General features: G+C 23.9%; 1 protein-coding gene across 2 annotated transcripts in view; it reads left to right on the forward strand.

Moving 5' to 3' along the window:
• The window catches only part of LOC136086677 (vasoactive intestinal polypeptide receptor 1-like), a 120,806-nt gene that overhangs the window by 80,396 nt on the left and 26,044 nt on the right, over positions 1–14,366 (forward strand). For both annotated transcript variants that reach the window (XM_065808918.1, XM_065808919.1), the window contains exons 9-10: positions 7,650–7,725; positions 7,806–7,875. In XM_065808918.1, the coding sequence (XP_065664990.1) occupies positions 7,650–7,725; positions 7,806–7,875 (146 nt within the window). The remainder of the gene's footprint in view (positions 1–7,649; positions 7,726–7,805; positions 7,876–14,366) is intronic.

A 14,366-nucleotide genomic window follows, 5' to 3' on the forward strand; every position in this document is an offset into this window, starting at 1 on the left:
CACAACAATCCAGCGAAAATTTCTTTTAAAAAAGAAATTTAGTATCGAGAGAGGCTCGTGTTTGTTGATGTTTATAAAATAATAATAATAATAATAATAATAATAATAATAATAATAATAATATTAATAATATATATATATATATAAATATATATATATATTTATATATATATATATATATATATATATATATATATATATATATATATATATATATATATATATGATATATATGTATATATATATATATATTTATTTATATATATATATATAAATATACATATATATAAATATGTATATATATATATATATTTATATATATATATATATATGTATATATATATATATATATATATATATATATATATATATATATATATATATATATATATATATATGCAACCCTCGGAATTAGGGTCGGCATTCGGCAATGCCGACCTAACTGCCGCCCTGATGCCGACCTTAAAAAGATTGAGGTCGGCAAATTAATGCCGATCTAATTTTTCCTAATTCTGAGGGTTGTATATGTTTATATATATATATATAAGTGTATATATATATATAAGTGTATATATATATATAAGTGTATATATATATATATATATAAGTGTATATATATATAAGTGTATATATATATATATATACACTTATATATATATATATATATATATATATATATATATATATATATATATATATATATATATATATATATATATATATATATATATATATATATATATATAGTAATGAAGAAAAAATAACTTTTTCTAGGGTTCTTTCATTTTATACTTACTAGGCAATCATCAACCATTAAAAACAAAAAAATCTGTTAAAAATAACAATATTTTGTGTTTTAAGTTCTTTACATCTCTAAAAAACAAACTTGATAACAACCAAAATAAAAAATAAGCGATTAGCTAATCATTGGTCTCAAGAAAAGATAAAAGAAATTAGTTTTGTGTCTGCATTTTTAAATCAATTTGTTTCTTTTATTTAACACATTTTTATCTTTTTATGTTAAAATGAGAAATTTTTAAATAAGCAAAGATTGCAGGTTTTTGACAAGTAGTTGTATGGATTCCAAATTTCTACAGACAACTTAATATTATATTTATTAATGTTAAAAGATTTTTCATGTTCTACCTATTTGTGAGACATTTGTGATTTTTGGGGAAGATAAAATTAATTTTGGTATAAACGCAAGATGAGGGGAAAAAAAGGGGGGGGGGAGGTTATACTTTTTAATTTATTGAAATCTAAAACTGTTGTACTTATAATATATTACATATTTTATGAAACTTGAATAATTTTTTCTTTTGAAAAAAAAATTTCACTCAAAACTCTTTGCAAGTTTTCTTTGTTTTTGTTTTTTAATTTAAAATCATAGAAAAGCAAATCAGATTTAATTTAGACATAAAATTTTAATATCAGAAGCTTTTATTCGAGCTTAACACTTTTTTAAACAGATGAAAACAAATAACAAATCAAAATATGAAAATTATCTTATCTAATCTATCTAAATTGTCTTTTATAGATAAAGCATTGAATATTGTGCAAAGCATTGAGTATTGTGCAAAGTATTGAGCAAAACCTTTTTTCTTACAACTGTGTTGTTACAGTCATTTCTTGTGAATGTTAAAAAGATATTCAAACAATGAAAGTATGATAATATTTTATATGTTAATGTTATATTATACTGCAAATTTTTTTTTTGTCTTTCTCCCAGATATAGAATACATTTAAAAAAAGTAATTCATTACAAGAACTTTATACAGTTTTAGATTTCAACAATTTAAAATGTATGACCTATTCTTGTACCTAAATTAACAATTTTATCTTCCTCAAAAGTGCAATATGGCATAAGTGCAATATATATAACTATATATATATATCGTTATATATAGCTATATATATATATATATATATATATATATATATATATATATATATATATATATATATATATATATATATATATATATATATTGATATTTAAGGCTGTTTTGTATTATAATAATAAAACAAAACTCATAGTCGTAAAAGAGTGCTCAATATTAAAAAGATACTTTAAATAGAGCGATATACATATATATTAACGAAGAAAAAACAACTTTTTCTATGGTACTTTAAGTTTCATGCCTATACGGCAATCATCAGCCATTGAATACAAATTCAAAAACAAAAAAAACCGCTAAAATTACAAAATACTGTGTAGTGGGATCTTAACGTCGCTAAGAAAAAACAAAATATCAGCTAATCACCGGTGTCAAAAAAAGATAAGAGCAATTTATTCTTGTGTCTGCATTTTGAAATCAACTCATTTCGTTTATTTAACAAGTTATCACCTTTATATGTTAAAATAAGGAATTTTTCGTATAAACAAAGATTGCAAATTTTTGACGAAGTGTTATAAGGATTGCAACGTTTTACAATTTTCCACTTAATTAAGGGTGTAAACATTTTGACTTTTATGTCCCAAATTTCTTTAGACAATTCGGTATCATTTTTATATTTATTAATGTTAAAAGATTTTAGATGGTTAGCATACCGAAATTTAAATGGAGTTTCACATAAGCCAAAATATACTTTTTCTTTGTAGTCAGGTTCATTTGACGACACGGTCGCTTGATAAACGATGTTCTTCGACAAGCACTGATTGTTCATGGGACAGATGGATTTATTGACACAGTTGCATGTTTTTCCCTCATCTTTACCTTGGCTATATAATATCCTGTGATTGTGCGAATTAATGATGGACTTAATGTTTGGCATACATGAGTAGCTTATTTTAATGGTATTTCGATTAAATATCTTACGAAGTTTGTGGCCAACCGGAAAGTGCAGGTCTACCATGTTCAAAAAACGACTTCCTATTTTTGTTGCAACATTGGTACTGAAAGGTGGGTTGTACCAAATTATGTTTCGCTTGTGATTTTTGAATGGGATCTGTTTTTTATTTGAATGGTAGGTGAATTTGCAGATAAAACCTGATTTAAATAATGCATCTTGATAAGGAGGGATGGATTGTTTAAAAATATTTTCGTTAGAAGAATTAGTTGACAATCTTAGTTCTATAGTTTGAGGAAGGCTTTTTAGTATACTAGGAGGGTGGTTAGAGGCAGCATTTATATAACTGATGGAATTACCAGGCTTGCAGTAAGGTTGGAAAGAACTGTCATTAAGATTTAACGTTAAGTCCAGATAATTAACAATTTTAAAATTACAGCTGATAGATATATGAAGATCATTATTATTAAAAATTTTCACGAAGTGCTTTTTAATTTTTTCCATCTGTTGGCCACTCCGGTTCTTAAACACTGCTAGACCATCATCTCTATACAATCCGAATTCATCTTTATCGTAAGATTGTGATAATTGAAACAGGATAAATATTCCAACTAACTCACAAACTTCTGCGCCATCAAAGGCTTCCATGGTGACATCAAATAAGCCTCCACTTTTTTTAATCCAAGCTTCACCGTTGTTAAATAATAATGATTTCCTGGCATGGTATATTAACTTTTTTTCATCTTGTTTTATAATTAAGTATTTTTCAGCAAAGGCTATAGCGTTAATCAGTAAAGTTTCATTAATTGAAGGATAAAAATCAGTTATATCGAAAATTAAGAATTTGTATAAATGTTTTTCTTGAATACTTTGAAACCAATCTATAACGTTCTGTGAGTTTAGCCATTGATTAATGCAAACTTTTTTTCTAAGATCACTATTTATTTTTGATAGAATAACTTTAGAAACTCTACCTACTTCGTTTTTTGCAGGATTTAATAGGCGAACTGTAGGGTTGTTTAAAAAATTATCCTTGTGGTCTTTTAGAGTGATAAAACAATTGGAGGTGCCATTTAGTTCAATTCTGTTGAAAACATCATGATTAGTTAAAAGGTGTTTGCTTTCAACGAACGCCGTTACATCTACATATAAAAAGGCTGACCAAAATCTGAAAGATCAAAAAAATATTGAAAAAAATTTGTTAAAGAAACAGTTTGTTTAAAATTTTTTTTGATGTTGTGCAAAAATAGTTAAAAAAAATAAAGTGTTTTAAGTTTTATATTAACGAATAAATTATATAAATTCCTTTTAAAAAAAATAATTTTTTTTTGTCATAATAGTTTTAAAAAATGCACAATTTATTTCGATGTAAATATTTTATTAATATTATATTTTGTTTATTGTTAATTCAATAACGTAAAGTTTTTACGACGTTCGTTTAATTTATGAAAATAAATTATAATCATGAACATGTTATCGGTAACTGATGAAAAATTAAAAAAAACTCTTTATTGTTTGGAGACATTATTAAAAAGGGTTCACAGAATAAATAAGAAAAAATTTATTAACAGTTAATAAAATAACCAAAAACCAACTGTAAAATTATTAAAAAATAAACAAATATTATTTTACGTTTTATGAAAAAAATATCTTTTTTTTTTTAAATTTAGTTCATATATGAGAAAAATAATACAAATAATTTTTCAAATAGGAACTTAACGCGCTAATAAAATAACTTTAATTACAACGCGGTACTTGAAAAGACGCTAGTGACGCAATAAACTTTAAACAATGCAAAATATAGTTGCTGAATTGAGTTACTTAGAAATGCGTTACGCGTTTTCGTTACGCAGCGAAATCTTGTAACAATACATATATACACAAATATATATATATATATAAATATATATATATATATATATATATATATATATATATATATTTAGTTATATATATATATATATATATATATATATATATATATATTTATATGTATATATATATATATATATAGTTATATATATATATATTTATATATATATATATATATATAAAATTTTACATAGTTTTTAAAACTATATATATATATATATAGTTTTAAAAACTATATATATATAAAAAATTTTACATAGTTTTTAAAACTATATATATATATAGTTATATATATAAATAAATATATATATATAAATATATATATATATATATATATATATATATATATATATATATATATATATATATATATATATATGAATATATATGCATATATGCCTATATATATATATATATGTATGTATATATATATATATAAATATTTGTGTATATATTTGTGTATATATATATATATTTGTGTATGTATATTTATTTATTTTATTATTTTATTTATATATGTGTATATATATATCTAAAATTGATGAAACTGATATGATCATATCTATATATTAATTACTTTGTGTTAGTATAAGAATATTGACTCAAATTATAACAGTCCATCATGTAGAAAAGTTTAAAAAATAGTGGCCCTAGGTTCAAATAGTTTTTTTTTAATTGTATCTAAGGTATTGTACCTAGCAAATACTATTTGATTTTACGACTACTTGACCACGGCTGTTAATAAGTTTTAAAAATATGTATGCGTTTTAAAAACGTGCTATAAAAATCTTAACTCAACTATAAAGAAACTTAAAAAAAACTTATCGTTTAAGATGCAAATAAATTTTCGTAAAAAAAATACTGAAAAACAAAATAAATATAACTTGCCCAAAACTAAAATAGCAAAAATAAAATTAAAACTTAACTAAAATAAATAATAAACTATAACGATAAGATTATCTAAACTACGTTTGGAATAAATAACTTTGAATCGTTTATCTTTACTAATGTTTTTATAATTTCATATTATGCGAAACCCTTTTTAAATAAAATAACAATTTACAACTGGCAATTGTTTAATAAACGCGTTCATTTAAAAGTTTAAAAAAAGATTCTTAACAATTCTTCGCACTAAAAGTAAAAGAAGTAAAAATAATTAAATCGTTTATATAAAAAATTGTTATAATTTTTTTTTATTTAAAAACATTTATAATAAAAAATAAATACTTAAATAAATATAAAAAAACATATATTATTCATTAATGTTTTTATAAAAAATCATTAGCAGTGATATGTTACTTTATTTAAATGTGTTTCAATAATATAAAAACGTAAGTAAAGATCAAAGTTATTTAATTCAAACGGCTTTCAAAAAAGTTTGTCTTTTTTTTTCTTCTCAGCAAAAACTTGCATGATTCTAAAATAAAGTTTATTTAAGAGATCTTTGCTGTGTAAAGTCGTCGCTCATAAAAATTTTTTTTTAATTTTTACTTTTGTTTTATAAAAAAATCTTATATAATTAAATAATATGAATAAAAAATCATACAACTTTCAATGATACTTTAATTAAAATTATTAGCTACTTTATTTAAAAGCGTTTTGCTAATAAAAAAACATTAGTAAAGATAAGCGCGTCGAAATTATTTATTTTCAAAGTAATTAAAAACTAATTATTTCAGCGTATTTGTTTAAAACCGTGGTCAAATCATCGAAACAAAATATTATTTGCGTGGTCATACAAAGTCTTGAGATCGCACGCCTTCCTGGCCAAGCCTGCCTAGGGCCGCTATCTGAAAGTTAGCTTTAACTCCATAACATATTGACAACAAAGATAGACACATAAACTTGATTTGAAAATTGATAAATTTATTTCATTTTAGATTGTTTTTAACAAATTTATCTTGTGTTAATTAATTGCTGCAGATAATGACTAATTGTTCTAAGCAAAATTGACAAATAAGTCAAAAATACGTGTAAAATGGTAGTCCCAAAACAACAAAATCAATTCGCACCAATTAAATTTTAACAATCTACCTTGTTATTAAGCAAATTCTTTACGCACATATGGCTTTAGGTACCAGCAAATTACATGGCACTTGGCACAAGAAATGAAAAATGTCATCTATTAACAAACTCCGATTAAAAGGGAACTTATTGAACACCGCATTTAGTAACAAGCAATATAATATACAAGAACTTATAGAAAAATATTTCCTCTACGATGGTAAAATAATCTAAGATACCAGCGGTAAGTATTTACTTTAAACCATCAAAGCGTTTTCCAATTATAACTTGCCATAGCAACGCTCTGAGAATCAAAATAGGATTAAAAATTAATTATTTTTATAAATAATCTCCTCACTGAAAAGCAATACATAGAACTTCATAGTTTTCAAATAAAGTACAAAGACGCCCTAGGTACACGAACTTTCTCTGCCTAATTAAACTTTCGGTTATGTATTTCATTTTCTTTTATCTTCTTCTTACTTGATGCTTTTGGTTTTTCATAAATACTTTCATACAGGGCCATTCCAAGCTGGCTCAAGAGGAAAAATTAAGTTGTGAAGCTCCAAAATCTAAATGTCATTTTACAATCACATTGTAAATATTATTGTAATATATATATATATTTGATATATAGCAAGTATATAAGGTAGTCATTGGGATCTGGGTATAAATTGTTTCATTGTTAGAGTGGCCAGTCTCTCATATTGTTAAAAAAAAAAGAAAGTAAGTATAAGTTACTTCATTATTTTTATTACAATTTATTTCAAAAAAATAAATTGTTCTGATATTTCGACTATCTCGACTTGGTTGATTTCAAAAATGTGTTAGTCAACTTTAATTGAGTTTAGAAAATATATTAGTTGATTTAGTCGACAGGCAAATTATATAATAGTTGTAACAACAATAATATATATATATATATATATATAATAATAATATATACATATATATAAATCATTTATTAGTGCTTTTATGTTTAGTGGTACCTGGCATATTTTCTTTTGCAATATTCTTACCATTAATGCTCCAGTACTCAACAGATAAACGTTTTACGATGTAAGTAATTGGTTAATAAAAGTTTTTGATAATAAAAATTTTATTTATTGTGTTTATTTTTTAATCTGTTAATATTTCAGGTGTTGGAATAATGCAAATGATTCTCGGATATATAATGCAATTTTTGTACCAATTTACATATTAGTAGGCGTATGTCCTTAAACTTTTTTTTTAGAGTCAAATAATTTTTCAAATATATATGCATATATATATATATATATATTTATATTTATATATATATATACATATATATATATATATATATATATATATATATATATATATATATATATATATATATATATATATATTATATATATATATATATATATATATATATATATATATATATATATATATATATACATATATATATATATATATATATATATATATATATATATATATATATATATATATAACTATTAATATAATTTAACCACTAGAATGAAAAATCAAGCAAAATAACAACTTCAAAAAAAGTTTTTATTTCTAAAAAGATTTGTAACTAAGCATTACAAAATATATTTAGCACAAGAGGCCTTTCAATATTTCATCAGTAATGTTAGTTTAAGTGCTGATACGCAAAAAAATATTTTATTTGTGTTAATCAATTAAGGTATTGTTGCTATTAGTTATCATTGTCTAATGGCTTTTAAAACAAGAAGTATTAATTAAATGCATCATGCTTTTGTTTATGCAAATGACTTTCATAGGACAATAAATTGTTATCACTTTTAAGTTCTAGAAAAACAAAAAGATGGAAAAATGGTTCCATTGTTTTATTATTTATATGTTGGTAACCATACACGTGGTTGTCAAATCTGTCAGTTGAATGGCCGGTTGACCATTACACTATAAATATTTTAAATAATAAAGGACATTTTTGCTATTACAAGTAACAAGCTCTTAAAGAGCTGAAAGAAATGAAAGATATTGTAATTAAAAAAGCAAACAAAGGTAGCTATTTAAGTGTGACTCTACATATTACATCTTCATCAATTTTGTATGAAAAAAAAGTCAAACTCTGATAGATAAGTTTTCAAAAATCTTTTAAAAATGATTAATAAACATAAATGCTTGACACAAAACGAGACTACATTACAAAATTGGAATGGAAATCGAGCAATTTTTATGTAATTCCTAAAACTCACAAGTGTAAAGAAATAATTAAAAAAGTCCAAGAATCTAACTCCCTATTTATTAAAATGCAACCACCAAACGACCTTAAAGGTCAACCTATTATTGCAGGAATCGACTCACCTACATCACATTTAAGTCAATTTCTGTACCTAATTCTTCTATTGTACGGAAACAAAAAACTTATATAAAAGATGATTGGGATTTTCTAAGAAAAGTTTTAAGAAAAGTAGATTTATATAGTATTATATGTGTGACATTGTTAACCTTTACACCACGATTCCCCACGACCTTGGATTAGAAGCATTAAAATTCTGAGTTGAAAAACATAAAAACCTAATACCTGAACGAATTACTACCAATTTCGTTATAGAATCAGCGCCCTTTTTTTTTTAAAAACAACAATTTCCTCTTCAATAACCAATTATTTCACAATTATTTCAATTACAGGCACAGCCATGGGCACAGACATTGCAGCAGACTATGGATTTTTAGAAGAAACTATACTTGTTGCAAAAATTTTACTAAGGTTTTCAAATGATGAACTACAAAGTATTGAACAGTTCATCTGATATGATATAAACATCTTAAATTAAAAGATATGACCTAAACATCTTAAACAAGTCAATTACCTTTACAATTGACTATGGCATTGAATTAATTGAAAAAAAAAAAATTTATATTATAATTAACTTTTTAGACATTTCTGTTATTTTTCGAAATAACAAATATATTAAAACGGATATATTTTATAAAGAAACTAACACTCATGATTATTTAAATTTTAATAGTCATCATCTTTACCACACCAAAAAGAACAATCCATTTAATCTTGCAAAAAGAATAAATGTATTTACATCTGATTATACCTCAGAAAAACTATGTTGAGCAGCGCTAAACTTATGGCTGAAAAAATGCAATTACCCGGACAATGCCATTGTAAAAGCATTTTATAATGTAAAACTGTAAGGACCAGCTTAACAAAAGAAAGCTAAAGAAATCTTCCTTTTAGTTACTACATTTTACAGTAATAATAACTGCCAGCCTATACTAACTAAACTAATCTTTTATTCAATCCTCAAGAGAAAGAATACAACCAATTTTTTCTAATATTAATCCTGTCATAGATTATAAAACACCATCAAATTTACTGGCAACTTACTTCTGCTAAATTTAATTCCACACCATCTAAAATTATAAATATAGAAATTTTTAAATAATAGTCTTTGCAAAATCTATTTTGCTGCAGTTTGTCTGTGTTACTTGTAACAGCAAGAATGTCATTTATTATTTAAAATGTTTATCGTGTAATGGTCAATCAATATATACTGGAAAAACAAATAATTTGAGCAATGGCACAAATAGTCATATATCAAGTTGCAGAACCGGCCATTTAACTAAAAGATTTGACAACCATGTGTATGGTTGTCAATGTATAAATAATAAAATAATGGAACCGTTTTTCCAGCTTTTTGTTTTTCTAGAACTTTAAAGTAATAAAAATTTATTGTCCTATGAAAGATATTTGCATAATTAAAAGCATGATATTTTTAACTAACACATCCTGTTTTAAAAACATTATGACAACTAATAGCAACAATACCTTAATTGATTAAAAATTTTTGTAACACAAATTGAATATTTTTTTTGTGTAACAGCACTTAAACTAACACTATTACTTGTTTTAAAAAAACAAGGTTTGACAAATAAATAAAGTATAGTTTAAAAAATGAATATACTAAAATTTCATAAAATTATTTAAATTTTGAAAATGCATTTAAAATACTTTCATTGTTTATGCTACTTTAATTCGCTTCTTTGATGAATATTATATATAACATTAAATCTATCTTTTAATTTTTATACTTCATTTATTTGAATTACTTTCATTTTACTGGTGATAAAAATCCTTTTTTCATAAATGGTTGATGTTTTTTTTTCATAAATGGTAGTTCTTATTTTACTATTATTTTAATAAAAATATTTAATACATCATTTTAATAATTGTCAATCAATATAATAATTGTTGTATTTTAGAACATTTTTCTTTCAACTGCTTTTCACTTTGTTTTTCTTTTCTTTAAATCTTTGTATTTTTTTTCTTGTAAATTTTTTGTCACAAATTGCAATAAATTAATGAATTAAAGATAAATTTAATTGTGCTTTTGCCCTTTTTTTCTATAATACTGCAACAGTTTTTTTAAATGCCTTAAGATGCTTTTTACGTATTTTGAGAAAAACTCAATTAAAAAAAAAAAAATTAACAGAAGAAACTCTTTGTATAGCGATAGCGTCTTTTGAAACTAATAATTTTTACAAATTTTTCATAAATCTTTAAAAATATTTATTCAATAACGCCTGTAGGCATTTAATTTAGCTTATTTTGTAAAAAGTCAAATTTGATTTGTTTTACCTTAAGGCATTTTGAAAAATGACTGAAGAATGGGATTCTTAATAAATATATTTAGTGAAATAATAAAAAAATATATTTAGTGAAAATCTCGTTTTATGTAACATTTAGTAATTTTTCTTTAAGTAGTGTTTCATATAATGATTGTCTTAATAGCATAAAGTATTCTATTTAAATAGTTGCACAAGAGAGTTAGCAGTTTTTAAATTGATTTTAATAGGCAAAATTTCACCACTACCATTTCTTACTTCTCCCACTACCATTTTCTCCTAAAGCTGCTACGTGCTGCTTCATGTAGATAGCTACATGCTGTTACCTACATCACTTCAATCTTCTCTAACAAACATTGTTTGATACATAAAAATTTTTTGTCTGTCTAATCTGTCTAAGATTATGCCTTCTTTTCTTGTCTTGTTAGTGTCACACCATACATCCATCTATCATCTTCTCTTTTGGTAAATACTACACCATAGAAATACTAAAGCTATATAAATAGGTAAGGATATTGCATGCTAGCATCTAAATAAATAGCGATTATATATGCTTATATCAATTTTATTATGCATAAATGTGCATCTTGGAAGCTTTTATTCCTTTTGGAAAAAAAGTTTAAAAGCTTTTATTCCTTCTGTTCAATTTTAAAATAGTCAAGCCTCATTCTACTCCACATTTTTCACCATCTTGAGCAGTTGCTTAATTAAACCATATTCATTTTTTTTTATCTTTTTTACAAAAACATCGCTTTTAAAAACAAATGTCAATGCAACTAGCCAATGTAAAAAGGTCCTGTCTGATGTTAAACTCTGTTATTTTCAGTTTACTAAATCTTGTATCTTATTTCAAATGTAGAGACTTTCGGAAAGATTTCAACATTAACTAAGTCTAACATTTAATCTCTAACTCTCGGGTGATCTTTTTAATTCTCCACAGAATAGGGCAGTGTTATTTGGAAAGAATTTTTTCTCTAACTTGACTCTTCAATCTAAAGCCTGTATTCTTCCTGTCAGTTAAACAGATTAACTCATTGTTAAACATGTAAATCACTCTGGCTTCCAATGCTAAAATCAATTTTCAGTTGAACAATTCTACAGTTTGTTTTTCAGACAAGATTTCCAAAAAATGTTTCCAACATAGTCTATTTCCAGTAAAAAGTGTTCTCCAAAACTCTGTTTAATTTTTGTTAAACTATTAAAAAGTCCTAAATAAGTGGTTCAAACTTTTAAATACTCTAGAAAGCACTTTGACCCCTCTAACTATCCTAAGATTAATTTTCACTTTGTTATTAGCTTCTTTTTATAAAGTTTTTGAGATTTTTAAATAACTTTTTTCAAACTGCAGTATTTAAGACATTCTTGAAGATCTACCCTCTTTTTCCTTTAAGGGTACCACAAAGTTCTATCTATGCTCTTGTTTAATTTTTTATCTACAACAACGATATTTATGAAAATTTTACATCTAAAGTGGCTCTACTTCCTGAAAACTCAATTCTATACTCTTGCCTTGAAAAAAAGTCTTCGCTTTTTGACGGCTTAGAACAAGCAGCCGGTTTTTATTCTGATCTCTTTTCTGTAACAGCTTAAGGTTTGCAGTGCTTGTGGATTATAAGTCTGAACTTAAAACCCACAATTTTTGTTAGACAACAAAACTCATTTATTTACTACAAAAAATATTGCAATATTCTTGGCATTCCTATATTGGCGTATAACAACCCTCTTACTTTTAGACAAAGTTTAAAAGCTCATTGTAAATTTAATTAGACCTGCTTTATCTGCCAAGCTTGAGCCACTATCCTATTGTTGCAAAGATGCATTTCTTTCTTTTTTTTTTGCAAACACTGTCACAGTCTATCATGCTCAAACAAGCTATCATCTCTATTACTATAAACCAAAGCTTGTTCTTGCTTGGCTTCTTATTCAACAAGTTGCATCCTTTAACTGTATCTGCCTCTTCATGCTATAAAAACTTTTATTAATCCAGTTTTTTTCTTTGCACATCAAAAAAACCTTATTACTTTTACTTAACAACTTTTTAAGTCTTCAGTTAACTGTTTCCTAGCTTTTTAATCCTTTCCTCTATTTTAAAGTAATTCTTAACTTAATAGAGGTTGCTTGCAACCTTGTCAGATGTAAATTAGAGTTTAAAAATATATAAATATATGCCAGTATTAAATAACTAGTAAATTTAAGTATAAAATTACAATTAAGTATTATAAATTTTTTACTAGCCCCAGCTATCAATCCTTGCTAAATCTTATAATTTGCCAGGGCCGGAGCTGGGTTTGCTAAAACTCTTATTTTAGCCGGGGCTGGGGCCCTGGTCCTAGTTATCGTAGCATTTTGCAAAATGATTTCATTTAGTATTAAGTATTCGGTTTAAACTTTTTAAATATTCTATACAAGTTTTTTTAATATTAAAAAAAAAAAAAATTCAAAATTAAATTAACTTGAATGGTATCAAACTTCTTTTTTTAATTAAATGGAAATTTGTGCGCACAAGAATTATTTTAAACTGTCAACATTAGCTCGTAATTTGAATGTTAGTTATTTGAGTTTCCATTTTAAAATGCATTGATTTTATTTAAAGTTATTGCTTTAAAAAGGAATACAACTTCGTTAATTTTTAAGCATTACTTGTTAATTTTGTATATATAAAACTCAATCATGAAGAAATATTACCAGGTAAAAATCTAAACATAAAATAAATAAAATTTTTGACCGTTCAAAAAATTGACCATCAATTCCATGTGTTAGCTGGTCAAAGTGAGCGCTCGCCTTCAATTTCTTATTTTCTACGCTGATATATATATATATATATATATATATATATATATATATATATACATATATATATATATATATATATTTATATATATTTAATTTTATATACTTTAAAGTGTAACTAAAAGAATAATAATTTTTGATAATAATAATATTATTTATATATATATATATATATATATATATATATATATATATATATATATATATATAAATATATATATATATATATATATATATATATATATATATATATAAATATATATATATATATATATATATATATATATATATATATATATATATATATATAT

This window comes from Hydra vulgaris, chromosome 11, assembly GCF_038396675.1.
Source record: "Hydra vulgaris chromosome 11, alternate assembly HydraT2T_AEP".
Classification (NCBI taxonomy): Eukaryota; Metazoa; Cnidaria; class Hydrozoa; order Anthoathecata; family Hydridae; genus Hydra; species Hydra vulgaris.